Source organism: Armigeres subalbatus, chromosome 1 (assembly GCF_024139115.2).
Source record: "Armigeres subalbatus isolate Guangzhou_Male chromosome 1, GZ_Asu_2, whole genome shotgun sequence".
In the NCBI taxonomy this organism is placed as follows: Eukaryota; Metazoa; Arthropoda; class Insecta; order Diptera; family Culicidae; genus Armigeres; species Armigeres subalbatus.
The window spans coordinates 30,454,359-30,473,313 of NC_085139.1; the positions used below are offsets into that span (position 1 = coordinate 30,454,359).

General features: G+C 38.8%; 1 protein-coding gene across 2 annotated transcripts in view; it reads left to right on the forward strand.

Moving 5' to 3' along the window:
* Positions 1–18,955, forward strand: part of LOC134223508 (fibroblast growth factor receptor homolog 1-like) — a 136,578-nt gene that overhangs the window by 83,057 nt on the left and 34,566 nt on the right. For both annotated transcript variants that reach the window (XM_062702673.1, XM_062702682.1), the window contains exon 3: positions 15,921–16,047. In XM_062702673.1, coding sequence (XP_062558657.1) covers positions 15,921–16,047 — 127 coding nt within the window. The remainder of the gene's footprint in view (positions 1–15,920; positions 16,048–18,955) is intronic.

Below are 18,955 nucleotides of genomic sequence, written 5' to 3' on the forward strand. Positions count from 1 at the left end.
ACTTATCTCTTATCTCTTATCTCTTATCTCTTATCTCTTATCTCTTATCTCTTATCTCTTATCTCTTATCTCTTATCTCTTATCTCTTATCTCTTATCTCTTATCTCTTATCTCTTATCTCTTATCTCTTATCTCTTATCTCTTATCTCTTATCTCTTATCTCTTATCTCTTATCTCTTATCTCTTATCTCTTATCTCTTATCTCTTATCTCTTATCTCTTATCTCTTATCTCTTATCTCTTACCTCTTATCTCTTATCTCTTTTCTCTTTTCTCTCTCTCTTTTTCTCTCTCTCTTTTTCTCTCTCTCTTTTTCTCTCTCTCTTTTTCTCTCTCTCTTTTTCTCTCTCTCTTTTTCTCTCTCTCTTTTTCTCTCTCTCTTTTCTCTTTTCTCTTTTCTCTTTTCTCTTTTCTCTTTTCTCTTTTCTCTTTTCTCTTTTCTCTTTTCTCTTTTCTCTTTTCTCTTTTCTCTTTTCTCTTTTCTCTTTTCTCTTTTCTCTTTTCTCTTTTCTCTTTTCTCTTTTCTCTTATCTCTTATCTCTTATCTCTTATCTCTTATCTCTTATCTCTTATCTCTTATCTCTTATCTCTTATCTCTCCGAATTTCGCCGAATTTCCGAAAGAAAATTCCTCCGAATTTCCGAAGGGGAATTCCTCCGAATATCAGAAGGGAAATTCCTCCGAATTTCCTAAGGGAAATTCCTCCGAATTTCCAAAGGGAAATTCCTCCGAATTTCTAAAAGGAAATTCCTCCGAATTTCCAAAGGGGAAATTCCTTCGAATTTCCAAAGGGAAATTCCTTAGAATTTCCAAAGGGAAATTCCTTCGAACTCCAAAGAGAAATTCCTTTGAATTTCCAAAGAGAAATTCCTTTGAATTTCCAAAGGGAAATTCCTTCGAATTTCCAAAGGGAAATTCCTTCGAATTTCCAAAGGGAAATTCCTTTGAATTTCCAAAGGGAAATTCCTTCGAACTCCAAAGAGAAATTCCTTCGAATTTCCAAAGGGAAATTCCTTCGAATTTCCAAAGGGAAATTCCTTCGAATTTACAAAGGGAAATTCCTTCGAATTTCCAAAGGGAAATTCCTTCGAATTTCCAAAGGGAAATTCCTTCGAATTTCCAAAGGGAAATTCCTTCGAATTTCCAAAGGGAAATTCCTTCGAATTTCAAAGGGAAATTCCTCCAAATTTCCAAAGGGAAATTCCTTCGAATTTCCAAAGGGAAATTCCTTCGAATTTCCAAAGGGAAATTCCTTCGAATTTCCAAAGGGAAATTCCTTCGAATTTCCAAAGGGAAATTCCTTCGAATTTCCAAAGGGAAATTCCTTCGAATTTCTAAAGGTAAATTCCTTTGAAATTCCAAAGGGAAATTCTTTCTAATTTCCAAAAGGAAATTCCTTTGAATTTCCAAAGGGAAATTCTTTCGAATTTCCAAAGGGAAATTCCTTCGAATTTCCAAAGCGAAATTCCTTCGAATTTCCAAAGGAAAATTCCTTCAAATTTCCAAAGGAAAATTCCTTCGAATTTCCAAAGGGAAATTCCTTCGAATTTCCAAAGGGTAATTCTTTCGAATTTTCAAAGGGAAATTCCTTCAAAATTTCAAAGGGAAATTCCTTCAAATTTCCAAAGGGAAATTCCTTCGAATTTCCAAAGGGAAATTCCTTCGAATTTCCAAAGGGAAATTCCTTTGAATTTCCAAAGGGAAATTCCTTCGAATTTCAAAGGGAAATTCCTTCAAAATTTCAAAGGGAAATTCCTTCAAATTTCCAAAGGGAAATTCCTTCGAATTTCCAAAGGGAAATTCCTTCGAATTTCCAAAGGGAAATTCCTTTGAATTTCCAAAGGAAATTCCTTCGAATTCCAAAGGAAATTTCCTTCAATTCCAAAGGAAATTCCTTCAATTTCAAAGGAAATTCCTTCAATTTCCAAAGGAAATTCCTTCAATTTTCCAAAGGAAATTCCTTCGAATTTCAAAGGAAATTCCTTCGACTTCCAAAGGAAATTCCTTCGATTTCCAAAGGAAATTCCTTCGAATTTCAAAGGAAATTCCTTCGATTTCCAAAGGAAATTCCTTCGATTTCCAAAGGAAATTCTTCGATTTCCAAAGGAAATTCCTTCGAATTCCAAAGGAAATTCCTTCGAATTTCCAAAGGAAATTCCTTCGAATTTCCAAAGGAAATTCCTTCGATTTCCAAAGGAAATTCCTTCGACTTCCAAAGGAAATTCCTTCGACTTCCAAAGGAAATTCCTTCGATCTTCAAAGGAAATTCTTCGAATTTCAAAGGAAATTCCTTCGATTTCCAAAGGAAATTCCTTCGATTTCCAAAGGAAATTCCTTCGAATTTCCAAAGGAAATTCCTTCAATTTCCAAAGGAAATTCCTTCGATTTCCAAAGGAAATTCCTTCGAATTTCAAAGGAAATTCCTTCGAATTCCAAAGGAAATTCCTTCGAATTCAAAGGAAATTCCTTCGATTTCAAAGGAAATTCCTTCGACTTCAAAGGAAATTCCTTCGAATTTCCAAAGGAAATTCCTTCGATTTCCAAAGGAAATCTTTTCAAAGGAAATTCCTTCGAATTTCAAAGGAAATTCCTTCGATTTCCAAAGGAAATTCCTTCGAATTTCAAAGGAAATTCCTTCGACTTCCAAAGGAAATTCCTTCGATTTCAAAGGAAATTCCTTCGATTTCAAAGGAAATTCCTTCGAATTTCAAAGGAAATTCTTCGAATTCAAAGGAAATTCCTTCGAATTCAAAATTCCTTCAATTTCAAGGAAATTCCTTCGAATTTCAAAGGAAATTCCTTCGAATTCCAAGGAAATTCCTTCGAATTTCAAGGAAATTCCTTCGAATTTTCAAAGGAAATTCCTTCGAATTTTCAAAGGAAATTCCTTCGAATTTTCAAAGGAAATTCTTCGAAATTCAAAGGGAAATTCCTTCGATTTCCAAAGGAAATTCCTTCGATTTCCAAAGGAAATTCCTTCGAATTTCCAAAGGAAATTCTTCGAATTTCAAAGGAAATTCCTTCGAATTTCCAAAGGAAATTCCTTTGAATTTTCCAAAGGAAATTCGAATTTCAAGGAAATTCCTTCGAATTTCAGGAAATTCCTTCGAATTTCCAAAGAAATTGCTTCGCATTTCCAAACGAAATTGCTTCGAATTTCCAAAGAAAAATGCTTCGAATTTTCAAAGTAAATTTTTTGGAATTTCCAAGGGAAATTTCTTCGTAATTCCAAAGGAAATTTCTTCGTATTTCCAAAGGAAATTTTTTCGTATTTCCAAAGGAAATTTCTTCGATTTCAAAGGAAATTCCTTCGACTTCCAAAGGAAATTCCTTCGAATTTCCAAAGGGAAATTCCTTCGAATTTCCAAAGGGAAATTCCTTCGAATTTCCAAAGAAAAATTCCTTTGAATTTCCAAAGGGAAATTCCTTCGAATTTCCCCAAGGAAATTTCTCCAAATATCCACAGGGAAATTCCTCTGAATTTCCAAAGTGAAATTCCTCCAAATTTCCAATGAGAAGTTTCTCCGAATTTCCAAAAGAAAAGTCCAAAGCAAAATTCCTCCGAATTTTAGAAGGGAAATTATCCCGAATTTTCAAAGGGAATTTTTTTCCAAATTTCCAAAGGAAAATTCCTTCGAATTTCCAAAGGGAAATTCCTTCGAATTTCCGAAGGAAAATTCCTCCGAATTTCCAAAGGAAAATTCCTCCGAATTTCCAAAGGGAAATTCCTCTGAATTTCCAAAGGGAAATTCCTCCGAATGTCCAAAAGGACATTCCTCCGAATTTCCAAAGGGTCGTATGGTCATTCGGTCGAACTACATTTCGGCTATTTTACCTGTTTGTCATTGTCGTACAAATAACCTTTTCTGCCAAATGTCAGTTTTCGACCTAATGATTTTTTTATTCAAATGGCTTTTTCGGTAAAATAACCTTTCCGCCTAAATGACCTGTTCGGCCAACGACATTACGTCCAGATCATTGCCGTAGCCAGAAAATTTGTAGGGGAGGGTTTTCCGGAAAAAAAATTGGGAGGGTCCGAAAAAAAATTTCTTCTACAAATTTTGTCTCTGGAAGGAAGGGGGTTACGTTCAACAAAACACCACCCCCCCCCGGGCTACGCCATTGCTCCAGATATCCAAAAGGTAGTTCATACGCATTTTAAAATAGGAAATTCTTCAAAGCAAACGATCAACGCCAAATTATTTAATTTCTTTTTGTTATTATGCGTGCTCGCCATTGAAAGTATTTGATGTAAAACTACAAAAAAAATCATAAATGATTTTCTCGCTAATAAGTTATTTCGTGGTAGAATTTAAAAAGGCACATAATCTAAATCTCACAAATAGTAACCCTATCATAGTTCATAAATCACATTCTCTCTTCCGCAAGCTCCATTCATTCCTCGAAGCGTGTGACATCTTCCAGTGCAAGTGACTGACCTCCGTTCCGTGAGCATCTCTCTTCGCATAGGTTGCAGAATGTTTCAGCGTCGCTCAGTTGCACCTCCCAGTTAGTCTTAGGCTGCGCACATTTCCACAGTTCCTCTCCCGTATGATTAATTAATTCATTGAAAGATCGCTGCACCTGCCCTCCAACACGTAGAATTTTCGCCAAGATCGCCAAAAGTACTCCACCCGAGAGCGGCCTGCAGTCAGAATGAGAACACTTAGTTAGAGTTTCACTTTCATTCATAACTAGCGGAGGACACTCCGCATCTTCTGCTCATTATGTTTCGTTATGCTCCACGTATTTGTCAACTCGCGTTTCGCGAGCTGATTATTCTGTAGTTTGTCACTGCTGTACTGTACAATGTCAGGCGGGCAAAAGTCAGAAAAACGAGCCTCGACAAGTTTCGATGGAAATGGAGTATCATTAGTATCAACCAATTGATACTAGAACACAAATCTTTTTGATTTTATATCCAAATTTGTATAGTGTGGCGACCGGCCAAACTGACATACTCGCCAGCCGAAACCCCGTCAGCCGAAGCACCATCGGCCGAATTATCGTCGTCCAGAACGCTGGCCATTGCACATCCGTCAGTGTTGACTATATTCGAAAGACTGCCCCGAGTGATGTCTTGGCTGAGGCCAAGACCCTTGCTTTTTCTATACGTGTACGCATGCGTGAGAGAAAGTCTCCCTGTTCTCCAAAATATCTTATCGAGTCAGGAGAGTCTCTTGAATGCGTTACATTGTGTTACCATGTAGACTAACATTTCAAAAGGTATTTCTACAATATTCACCTCTTCTCCACTTCTTCTCCACCTCTTCTCAATCCCAAGGAAACATTTATTTTGGTTAAAATAAATTTAGTTTGAAATGTATAACTTAGCTTTAGTGTACATGAGACTACCAGTTAAGCTAGTTCTATCGAAATCTGAGAGATATGGAGTTCTATCTGTGGCGACCGGCCAAACTGACATACTCGCCAGCCGAAACCCCGTCAGCCGAAGCACCATCGGCCGAATTATCGTCGTCCAGAACGCTGGCCATTGCACATCCGTCAGTGTTGACTATATTCGAAAGACTGCCCCGAGTGATGTCTTGGCTGAGGCCAAGACCCTTGCTTTTTCTATACGTGTACGCATGCGTGAGAGAAAGTCTCCCTGTTCTCCAAAATATCTTATCGAGTCAGGAGAGTCTCTTGAATGCGTTACATTGTGTTACCATGTAGACTAACATTTCAAAAGGTATTTCTACAATATTCACCTCTTCTCCACATATAGGATTCTTGGAAGTTAGGAGCCATAATAAATTTTAAGCCCAGATTGGTGTTTTGTAAATAAGGAGTTTTGTCCGTCTGCCATTGCATTATTCCATAGTGAGACAGCGAAACGCTCATGAAACGTGCAAATTCTGGACATGGACTCCGGCTGAGATTCGGAGAACGGAAATGACATTCAATTACTCCCGTAGTCATTAAGCGCGTGTGTTGCGTCGCATGTATGCTTGCGTTTAGCATCGTATGTGCGAGATCTCCGTTCGGGGCAAAAATTATAATTTATGGCAGTTCTAAATTTGTCCCCCGAGTGCCTCGGGATCGAGACCGGGCGTGGGTTTCTGCGTTTTTACCAGCTCTGTGAACCCGAAAGATTTTCGCTGCTCGCTAGACAAGTTGGAATCTTGGCAATTATTTAGCGTCGACGAAGAGACTAAAACGCTCGCTGCGAGTGCAAAGAGGAGAAAAATAATAAACATCCACGATGTCAGTAGGCAGGCAGCGCCGTGCTGTTTATCCGGAAGTATGGAAACACTCAAGCGGAAACCGACCTACTTCAAAGTGTTCTGTCTGCACATTGCATTCGCGTCCAACACATCCAACTCAAGCCCAATCGACCGAAAGTCTATCCGTTTCTGCTTCATGGGAGTTCCCTACGTTATTATCTTCCAATTCATGGATCCAACCGAGCTCGAACTCGGCAGTTTCTTGATTGGACGAAATTGCTGCAATAAAAGCAAACTTCGTATAAACATTCAGCCCGTCAATCTGCACATACTTCCTGTATGTCTGTGCACTAGCCATGTCCTCGACGACGTAAGAATGACCCAATACAATCTGGAACATATTCTCTTCTAGCTCATATTTCAATCAAAGAAGAAGTTTCCAGCAAAATGTTTAGTTGCGTGCACCTAAATCCCATGCAGAGCAGATCCGACTTGTTGGCGGACCCGACTGTCTTCTCGCCATTTTCCGCGAATCGAATAGCAAACCTACGATCAATTAACCTAAATTAACTGCGCACTGTCTTAATAAACAGCCAATCAATTTCAGCATAAGCAGGCGCTGTCTGTTCCTCCATCCTTTCCTGTTGAGTTGAGTAGAACGATCACAGGAGGCCAACTGCGATCTGTAGGGAAGGGCGGTGGTAGAGGCTTTCTCGATCAATGAAATTTCTTTGCGGAATTACAGTCGATTGAAAGTGTATCAACAGTCAAGGATTGATGTCGATCGAACGGCAGAGCGGAATTAGTCCGGATGAACTTGTCAATTATTTCCGCCGTTTGTGTGTTGTTTTGGTTATGTTTTGAAAGCAAGACAGACCTATATTATTTACAATGTTCTTACGTTGAGTTTGAAACGATTATTCAGTCCCATTTAATTTACATTCGAATCATGTTAATCTTACATCAATATGGGATGTCCTTGCTGCAACCATAATCGTTCAGTCATGACACCATTCCAGTCCACCCACAATGGTCCGCGATATGCACCCACGCCTGTGTTATCCGTGCGTAATTTTTCTGTGGAACGTTGCGACATTCCCAGAATGGATCGCCCGATCCCGCTCCCACTTTCCCGTTTCTCCATCGTTTGCCCATTTCCAGAAACCCTATCTCTTTTCTCGTCGTGGGCAATCGTAAGTAGCTGGTCAATTGCGCAAAGCCATTTTTCATTTGTCCCAGACACATTTCCACAATGGTCATCCCACATCCATCCTAGGTGTCTGAAACGGTCCGCAGTTTGGACGCCTGGCTGGCACAGCAACTTGGAAACGGTTCTCGCACCTGCGTTCATACTCATCGCATCCATCATCGAAGATCCGCGCGCGCGCTCATTCCAGATCACAGAAAAGGTTTGACCGTGACTTGAATTAATAAGATGGGCCCCGTATTATGTCGTGCGGTCTAGCCTGCCCGTTGACCACGTGACGCAATTGGCAAGTGCAAACGACATCCATGTACGAATGGCAACACTGACTCCAACGACGATCAGCGTTGGTAAAATCAATGGACGGCCCCGGTGATGGTCAGTGCCAGCACCTTTCTATAGTATGGACTGAAGCGTTCTATATTTATTTACGACACGGCACCATCATCACTTTGCGACAGTTGTTCAGGGACCCAATAGCGAATAAGCTGCTGAAAGATGCGTTGAGTGTGATTTAATGTTTCAATTTAGTTGCTATCTGTTGGCACACAGATCGATCTGGTGTTATAATTAATTACGTGGATCTTAGCTGAAAAATCATAGCAAGCTCGGGCATTTTTCTGTTTTTTACGATAGTATCCGATTTTCAATTTTACTGGAAAGCTAATATTTGAAACGCAATGTTATTTGTTCCTTACTTTCAAGATATATTTTTCGTGGTCACTGCTTCGTCAGCACGGTGCTAAAAACAACAGCATCCAGTAAGACATTATAATATGGATGGTTGGAAGGATGATGTAATTGTGGATCGAGTTGATCACAATTATGGCATAGTGGGACGCTTGAATACAAGAATTTCTTCCTCTTAGTTAGTGAGACGCCCGCACACAGGAAGTTCTTCTTCCTCTGCGTAGATATGACGCCAACTAGAAGAATTCTCGCTTAACTTTTCAAAAGGACCTAAGTAACATTTTTTTCATGAAATAATTTGAATAGCGCAATCAACAGAACAACATGAAAGCTATTGATTGCAGTATTCAAATTAATTCATGAAAAAAATGTTACTTAGGTCCTTTTGAAAAGTTAAGCGGAAATTGTATAATTGTGGATCGAATGAATCACTTTTCTGGTAAGACGCCTGCATACAAAATTTATTTCGTCTTCGTTATTGGGACGCCCACAAGAAGAAGGGTGTAATGGTGGATCGGATGGTTCATAATACTGCGTATACAAAACTTACTTCTTCCTCGTTGGTGGCACGCCCACAGAAAGAATTGTGTAATTGGGGATCGTATGAATCACAACTTTACGAAGTGGGACGCCTGCATACAAGAGTTTCCTCCTCTGCATTGGTGGGACACCCGCAATTATTAGATGTAAATGCGGATCGGATGGACCACAATTCTGCTTAGTGAATGGGGTAATTGTGGATAAGATGGTTCACAATATGGCATGATGGGACTCCCGCATGCAAGACCCACTTCTCTGCATTGGTTGAACGCACGCAAGAATAACGGTATAATTGTGGATCAGATGGATCATTATGGGGCATAGGGGATGGTCATATAGTGGAACGTCCATGAGAAGAATGGTAAAATTGTGGATCGAATTAATCACAGTTCTACGTGGTGGGACGGCCGTATACAAGACTTAATTCCTCTGCGTTGGTGGGACGCCCGCAACAAGAACGGAGTAGTTGTGGATCGGACGGATCATAACTCTGCGTTGTGGACGCTCACACACAGTTTTTTCCCTGCGCCGTGTGGTCCGCCCGTGATAATTATGGTGTAAGGTACGGATCGGATGGACCACAACTCTGCTTAGTGGAACGCTCGCAAACAAGGCCTATATCGTCTGCGTTGGTGAGATGCCCGCAAGGAGAATGGTGTAATTATGGATCGGATGGATCACAACTCTAAGTAGTGGGACGCCCGTACACAAGAGTTATATCTTCTGCGTTGGTGGGACGCCCTTAATAATTATGGTGTGAATGCGTATAGGATTGTCCACAATTTTGCGTAGGTAGTACAGCGTATACAACAGTTTTTTCCTCTGCGTTGTTGGAACATCCGCTAGAAGAATGGTGTAAGTGTGATTTGGATAGATAACAATTCTGTATGATGAGACGCCCGAATACAAGATTTTCTTCCTCTACATTGGTAAGGCGCCCTCATGTAATTGTGGATCGGATGGTTCACAATTCTGTGTGGTGGATTGCTCTTATACAGAAGTGTCTTTTTTTTTCTTTTGAAACGATTTGACCCCGGGAGAGATTGCTCGGTCCCAGAAAGGAACCCGCCTAAGCCCCAAGCAGCTGGTCTTGAGCCAACGACCGCTTCCGGGGTGGGCATCATGGACCTTCTTTTGTCTCCCGGGTCCCAGAGCGATTTTCAGTGTCGGATGTGGAGTCCTAGGACAAAAATATTGAGTTTTGACTAATCCAAATTTTCCAATCCAAATTCAATCCAAATCCAATACAAATCTAATTCAAATCCAATCCAAATCCAATCCAAACCCAATCCAAATCCAATCCAAATCCAATCCAAATCCAATCCAAATCCAATCCAAATCCAATTCAAATCCAATCCAAATCCAATCCAAACCCAATCCAAATCCAATCCAAATCCAATCCAAATCCAATCCAAATCCAATCCAAATCCAAATGCAATCCAAATGCAATCCAAATCCAAATCCAAATCAAATCAAAAACCAAATTCAATACAAATTCAATCCAAATCCAATCCAAATCCAATCCAAATCCAATTCAAATCCAATCCAAATTCAATCCAAATCCAATCCAAATCCAATCCAAATCCAATTCAAATCCAATCCAAATTCAATCCAAATCCAATCCAAATCCAATCCAAATCCAAGCCAAAACCAAATCCAGTTCAAATCCAATCCAAATCCAATACAAATCCAATCCAAATCCAAATGCAATCCAAATCCAATCCAAATCCTAATCCAAATCCAAATCAAATCAAAATCCAAATTCAATACAAATTCAATCCAAATCCAATCCAAATCCAATCCAAATCCAATTCAAATCCAATCCAAATTCAATCCAAATCCAATCCAAATCCAATCCAAATCCAATCCAAATCCATTCCAAATCCAATCCAAATCCAAATCCAAATCAAATCAAAACCAACCAATACAACCAATCCAAACCAATCCAAATCCAATCCAAACCAATTCAAACCAATCCAAACCAATCCAAACCAATCCAAACCAATCCAAACCAATCCAACCATTCCAAATGCAATCCAAATCAAAATCCAAATCAAATCAAAACCAACCAACACAACCAATCCAAACCAATCCAAACCAATCCAAACCAACTAAACCAATCCAAACCAATCCAAACCAATCCAAACCAATCCAAACCAATCCAACCAATCCAAACCAATCCAAACCAATCCAAACCAATCCAAACCAAGCCAAACCAAATCCAGTTCAAACCAATCCAAATCCAACACAAACCAATCCAAACCAAACGCAATCCAAACCAATCCAAATCCTAATCCAAATCCAACCAAACCAAATCAAATCAAAATCCAACCAATACAAACCAATCCAACCAATCCAAACCAATCCAAACCAATTCAAACCAATCCAAATTCAATCCAAACCAATCCAAACCAATCCAACCAATCCAAACCATTCCAAACCAATCCAAACCAACACAAACCAATCCAAACCAAATGCAATCCAAATCCAATCCAAACCAAATCCAAATCAAATCAAAACCAAAGTCAATACAAACCAATCCAACCAATCCAAATCCAATCCAAATCCAATTCAAATCCAATCCAAATTCAATCCAAATCCAATCCAAATCCAATCCAAAGCCAAGCCAAATCCAATCCAATTCAAATCCAATCCAAATTCAATCCAACTCCAATCCAAATCCAATCTAAATCCAATCCAAATCCATTCCAAATCCAATCCAAATCCAATACAAATCCAATCCAAATCCAAATGCAATCCAAATCCAATCCAAATCCAAATTAAATCAAAATCCAAATTCAATACAAATTCAATCCAAATCCAATCCAAATCCAATTCAAATCCAATCCAAATTCAATCCAAATTCAATCCAAATTCAATCCAAATCCAATCCAAATCCAATCCAATTCAAATCCATTCCAAATCCAATCCAAATCCAATATAAATCCATTCCAAATCCAAATGCAATCCAAATCCAATCAAAATCCAATCCAAATCCTATCCAAATCCAAATCGAATCAAAATCCAAATTCAAAACAAATCCAATTCAAATCCATTCCAACTTCAAAACAAATCCAATTCAAATCCATTCCAAATCCAACCCAAATCCAATCCAACTCCAATCCAAATCAAATCCAAATCCAATCCAAATCCAATCCAAATCCAATCCAAATCCAATCCAAATCAAATCCAAATTCAATCCAAATCCAATTCAAATCCAATCCAAACCAATCCAAACCAATCCAAACCAATCCAAACCAATCCAAACCAATCCAAACCAATCCAAACCCAATCCAAACCAATCTAAACCAATCTAAACCAATCCAAACCAATCCAAACCAATCCAAACCAATCCAAACCAATCCAAACCAATCCAAACCAATCCAAACCAATCCAAACCAATCCAAACCAATCCAAACCAATCCAAACCAATCCAAACCAATCCAAACCAATCCAAACCAATCCAAACCAATCCAAACCAATCCAAACCAATCCAAACCAATCCAAACCAATCCAAACCAATCCAAACCAACCAAACCAATCCAAACCAATCCAAACCAATCCAAACCAATCCAAACCAATCCGAACCAACCAAACCAATCCAAATCCAATCCAAATCCAATCCAAATCCAATCCAAATCCAATCCAAATCCAATCCAAATCCAATCCAAATCCTATCCAAATCCAATCCAAATCCAATCCAAATCCAATCCAAATCCAATGCAAATCTAATCCAAATCCAATCCAAACCAAATCCAAATCGAATCCAAATCCAAATCCAATCCAAATCTAATTCAAATCCAAATCAAATCCAAATCCAAATCCAAATCTAATCCAAATCTATTTCAAATCCAATCCAAATTCAATCCAAATCCAATTCATTTCAAATTCAATCCAAATCCAATCCAAATTCAATCGCAATCCAATCCCAATCCAATCGAAATCCAATCCAAATCCAATCCATATCCAATCCAAATCCAATCCAAATTCAATCGCAATCCAATCCCAATCCAATCCAAATCCAATCCAAATCCAATCCAAGTCCAATCCAATCCAATCCAATGAAAATCCAATCCAAAACCATTCCAAAGCCAATCCAAATCCAATCCAAATCCAATCCAAATCCAATCCAAATCCAATCCAAATCCAATCCAAATCCAATCCAAATCCAATCCAAATCCAATCCAAATCCAATCCAAATCCAATCCAAACCAATCCAAACCAACCAAACCAATCCAAACCAATCCAAACCAATCCAAACCAATCCAAACCAATCCAAACCAATCCAAACCAATCCAAACCAACCAAACCAATCCAATCCAATCCAAATCCAATCCAAATCCAATCCAAATCCAATCCAAATCCAATCCAAATCCAATCCAAATCCAATCCAAATCCAATCCAAATCCAATCCAAATCCAATCCAAATTCAATCCAAATCCAATCAAAATCCATTCCAAATCCAAATCCAATCCAAATTCAAACCAAATCCAATCCAAATCCAATCAAAATCCAATCCAAATCAAATCCAAATCCAATCCAAATCCAATCCAAATCCAATTCAAATCCAATCCAAATCCAATCCAAATTCAATCCAAATCCAATCCAAATCCAATCCAAATTCAAACCAAATCCAAATCCAATGAAAATTGCTTTTCCGTCGAATGGCCTAGCGGAAACGCATTTTTATAAACTTCCCATCTTTTTTTCATTTTTTTTTGTTTTTTGGCACTTTTATTTGTCACCATCATTTGTGTAAAATTATGGTTCTGATAAGAACCGATTTGTCTTCCATAATGCTCCTTTTTAATCACAAATAGACTTCTTTAGAAATGCTGGTCTCAAAAAGAACCGATTTTCAATCCACATTGCGTGTTTCCAATCACTCACAGCACCCAACCGTTAGTCCGAACCTTACGCAAACATTTCCCGCTAAGAAACATTTCCCGGGAATTCGACTGATGCCTTTTTTAGCATTCAACCCATCCTACTCAGTCTTGATTGAACTGAGGACTAGAGCTCAGCCCATAAGTTGAACGATTATGATGTCTGTGCTTGCGATGCACGTACGGGATTGATTGGTTTGCCGATTATTAACAGTGCTTGGCTTAATTCAAGGGGGAGAGGGTCTGAAAATCTAAAAAAGTAATGGACGTCATATTTGTATCGCCCCATAGGCAAAATCTGTACAAATTTAGTGCATACTGCAGTAGGTCGCAGGACAAGTAAAAATATAAATAAACATTCACCTAAGTCAATCTCACGGACTGTTCTCGCCGAGCGTTCAAATAATCTCCTCCTCTTTAGTGCAACTCCAACTGTCCCGAATGTCAACAGCAGTAACATATCTTCACTGATTCGAAGCTCATTAACCTTTGCTATCACGGCAGCGGTGGAAGACGTGACAACTAGTTATTCGAACGACACAACTCTGCACTCTTGTCCTTCGAAAATATGATAAACATGCCTGTTGACATGTTACTCGACACACGAGCGAATAGACCACCAAAAGAATCCGTAGCATAAGCATATGTTGTATGTTGGCCCAAACCTAAAACTGCACGGCTAGACGATGTGCACCACCAACAACGCATCACCAACGCCTCGCCCAGGTCATAGATTTGAGCAACCGACCGTTCAACCCAGGAAACAGCAGTGAAAATTTATAATTAATCTTAAATTGCACATTCAGCACGGTTCGGAACAGTTGCTGCCAGTCGTCGCACGGTTCGATATCGACCATATAAATCCTTGGTTGGTAATATTAGAGTGCAAATGCTGTGCAGCCAAAACGTCACCAACATGTCATATCTTCGTCATCTTCCTCAGACGTGAAACACATATGCGTGCTGCTGCTGCTGCAGCATGACGACAATTTACGACGCGTAATATTTAATTAAATCCAAAAACGATCCATCCCCAACCTGCAAACGGGTCCGTACTACGGATAAAAGTAAGAACTTGCGATTTCGCTCAAATCATCACCATTGCAGATAAGAGTTGCAGGATCGCTACATTTCAGAGAAAAAAAAACTCCACCGATCGTCAGTTGTGGGTCCATGAAGATGGCTTTTGTAATGACATCAAAAATCTCTGCAAACATCTGTCAAAACATCAGATGCAGCATCATGTTCTAGACCTTCCATATCAAACAAATTAGGGACTTTCGAGAGGACTTCTTTGCGTACCACCGCCGTGCCGAATGTTAATTTTATGAACTTCATTAATCTGCTTTTTTCAGGGCAATAAAAATCCCGTGGTAGATTTAACATCTATACATCGCTGCACTTTTCTCATATTTTTAGTTTTCGGTTTCACTACCAGAACGCCAAAGGGCAAAATTTACAGGCTGTTGCTTCCTGAAATCCGGTCCCCTCGCCTTTGGTCGCCGTCACCGCCGCCGCCGCCACCACGGTCCAGTGAAACCCGAATGTGCCATCCTCAACCGCGGCAGACATCGCCCAACGTCGAAGTGACAAGATATCCTCTTTCTGTGTCTTGTGCCTTCCACTCGACTAGACGGTTACTCGCTGAGGCCGCTTCATCATCACCATGGGCGATCGAGAAAAACGCAAAGGAAAACCCTTCCCCCAATTTTTCATTTCGAACCGAGAGAAATCCGTTGGAAACAAAAGGCATAGAGTTACATTCCTGGGTGCAGATTTACGATCCCCCTTCGAGCAAGGGACATCGTCGTATCGTCGGTTAAACTTTTATACTTCTGCATGGATTCGTTTCCGAATGTTGTTGCGGCGGAGTGACAACATGCGGAACAAGGGCGCCCGACGAACTCTCGCTTAACTTTTCAAAAGGTCCTAAGTAACATATTTTTCATGAATTAATTTGAGTACTGCAATCAAAAGCTTTCATGTTGTTCTGTTGATTGCGCTATTCAAATTAATTCATGAAAAAAATGTTACTTAGGACCTTTTGAAAAGTTAAGCGAGAACTCTTCGTAGAAACAACCTGATGGATGACGGATGGTTCCAAGTTGGTCGACGATGGTGGGTGGTTGATGGGAACAAATTTTATTTCAATCAAACACATACCGTTTTCGGTTTCCGAGTGGGTCGATTTGGAGACAATTTTGAAGAACAACATGTCGGAATTTGAGCGTGACAAACCTCAACAATGTGTCAACGTCAGTGGATTGGGTTTCTCCTTTTGTTCGACTATTTCCCAGGGCTGTCGGTTAATCGTTGTATTGCTCCCATGGGACTGGGAAACATCATCATGTCTATGCAAAATCTTTTAAATTCAATCGTTAAGAACTTAGTTGACAAAAATGTAACTTTGTGCCTTTTTCCTCTTTTTTTACAGGAACGAAGAAGCTCGTCAAGGAAACGGTCCCGCTCAACTCGAATCTAAAAATCAAATGCAATTTTGAGAGCCCTGCTTGGTTCAAAAATGGCGAGCCGACCACAAGCGACGCGAAACATGGGAAATCGTAAGTATTTAGCAAATCATACGCTTCATTGTATTTAAATTATCTTTAAGATAATCAAAATAAAAAATTAGAAAAAAGTATTAGTCGCAATATGTCTAGTAGGCTATCAGGCTTTGAATATGAGTATTAGTAAGTGAAAAAATTGAAAAAAAAATCCTACTTCCTCTTCTTCTTATTCTTCCTAATCATTGTTAAAAAAATCAGCAACTTTTATTGACCTTATCATTTATTTTTATAAGTCTGGAAAAATTCTAGAAGATCTGTTGGAGGATGTCTTGCAAAAATTTCCAGACGAACTTTATTAGAAACTTTACAAACCAGACAGATCTTTCTCGGGTTGTTTTTTTCGACCTGTCAATCATTTAATTGGTTGCAGCGTCGCCCTCTAACTAGATCGGTGGTACGTCATTTGGCATAACGTCGTTTAGCATAAAAGTCGTTTGGCATAACAGCCGTTTGGCACAATAGTTATTGGTCAATGGTCATTTGGCCTATTTCGGAATTGATGCGGAATATGTTCAATTCCTCACAATTATTGTTACTTTTACAACATAAGAGAGTTGCTGTTTTTAAGTTGTGAATATACGTAAAATTCACTGCTCACGGTAATGTATTTTCTCGGTTTTAAGCAAGGGAAGATACGATTCCCTCTTACAAAGAATGCATTTGTTCGAAAGGCAAAAAACTATAAGGTTCCTTCATGCAATTCAGGCCTTTGCTCAGTTTAATCTTGTACGAGCAAACAGTGAAGGGAATTGTCAATAAAATGCCATGGGATTCCCAACTAGAAGCTCATATCAAAATATGTTATTATGTTATACTAAATTTATGTAACAAAATTTGTTTGAAACTTGGTGCAGGATGCTGTTAAAATATCTAAATATATATAAAAAATAACTTGAAACAAAAAGTTTTCAATTTTTGTAACATTTTTATCACAAAAATAACATGTTTTGTTAGAAATTTATAACAGAATCAGATACAATATATGTATTGTTTACTGTGCAGTTGGAAACTTTTACAGGTAGAAACAGTTTTTTTTAATCCTTATTAAAGTGTTTTTTTAATCTTCAGATTAAGTTCAATACCGAAGAAATAGTTCAGAATATGACTAAAACAATGATTTTTTCAACCGTCTAAGACGAATTAAGTACTCTCCATTTAATTCCACCAATTAAAGTTCGGGTTTCGGGTCGGTCGACTCGACTTAGTCGAGTCAAGTACGAGAGTACGAGACACTGAAGGCGACCACACAGTTGTGGTCGAAATACGTATCTGCAAAGATATCGAAAATTAATTGGCGGAATTAAATGGAGAGTACTTAATTCGTCTTAGACGGTTGAATACATTCCACTAAAAGAGCTTTACATATTTTTCTGAAAATGATTTTTTTTAAACTGGGCAATATTATTTTTCAAGGACTAAGCTCATTACAAATTGGGTCAAATTGCAATCTCTATATGACTGGAAGACTTATGCTACATCCATTTTTTTGCCTATTTATGGGTAATTTCGTGTTAAGCATTTTAAAATTATACTATGATAAAATCTTGTTACACCATTTGAAATAAAGGCTACTAAGGACCAAATTTTATCAAAATAATTTATAGATATCACAATGTGTTAAAATTGTGTTCAGTTTTTGCTATGCACTTCTAGTCGGGTTGCTATAACTTACCAATAACTTTTTTTAGAAGTTATTCACAATTTGACTGACGGATTTTTTGACTAACATGTAATGCCTAAAGGATTCTAGAACTTTGTCAAACAGATCATTGTTCTAAATACAAAGTGTGGGTCATGGGAGCGAAATTAAAAAATATGTCACGGAATGTCATGACAATAATGCTAATCGACACTAATTCGACTTTCACGCCGCCAATATCAGATTTAGAGAAAATAACTATTAGAAAAAGTTATAAGATCCTGTAAAGGCTACAGGTTTATATATAAATAACTTAGAGGTGCAGCCCAATAGGGTTGTACGCAAAGGTGACGTAGGACTATGCAGCTATACAGCTTTACGAAATGGATGGTTTTTGTCATAATTTGTGTCTCTTTATTAACATTGTGCAAACTGCTCAGAGGTTAACCTATTCAAGAAGCCGAACAGCAGCTCCCAGTTGGATGGACTTTGAGTCTCCAAACGTGGAAAAGGGAAAGGGATTCTTCGACCGCATCGCCGCTGAAAATCCCAGAAAGCATCCTTGAAAATGTCCGAAATAATGGAAAAATAAGCAGAAAAACAACCAAACGCAAAAATAAATTGGAAAACATCGTTCGGTCTCCGCCCGCGATTGAAGCATACATGTATGGTTTTCAATAGCGCCGGTGGAAAAGTGTGATGAAGTCCAAGAATTAATTACATACGTCCTTTGGGAAAAATCTTCACCCAGACAGACTATTCGGCTTAAGTTTTCGAATTTCCTCCGTTTAATTTACAATGACGATCCTGAAAAGATCCTTTATTTTCACCTTTACACACACTAAAGCAGCTAAACGAAATATTCCACTAAGGTGGCGTCCCCATCGATTTGGCTATCTTCGGCGGAAAGTGAAACTTTCTGGCAAGATTATTTGGTTTGGTTTGGAAAGTTGTTCTTCGGTAGAAGAATTACAAGCGCGTCGGAGGGAGATGATTCAATAAATTTGTTTGAATGGATGGAATCATTTAGAGCAATCAAGCTACTACGTCTAACGCCGATGCCACCAAAACAGTCCATTTGTGCACATCAACCCTTTCTGGTCAGAAAATGCTGGTCCTGAGAAGAAGAAAAAAAGTTCGCCGATTTCGAAAAGACGCGTTCGCTGTCCGTCGAAGTAGGCTTGATTGTTTGTATTATAGGTATTATATTAGATTTAGACCATTTTAAAGTTTTCATTCAAGCAACGTATTTTCTGTGGCAAT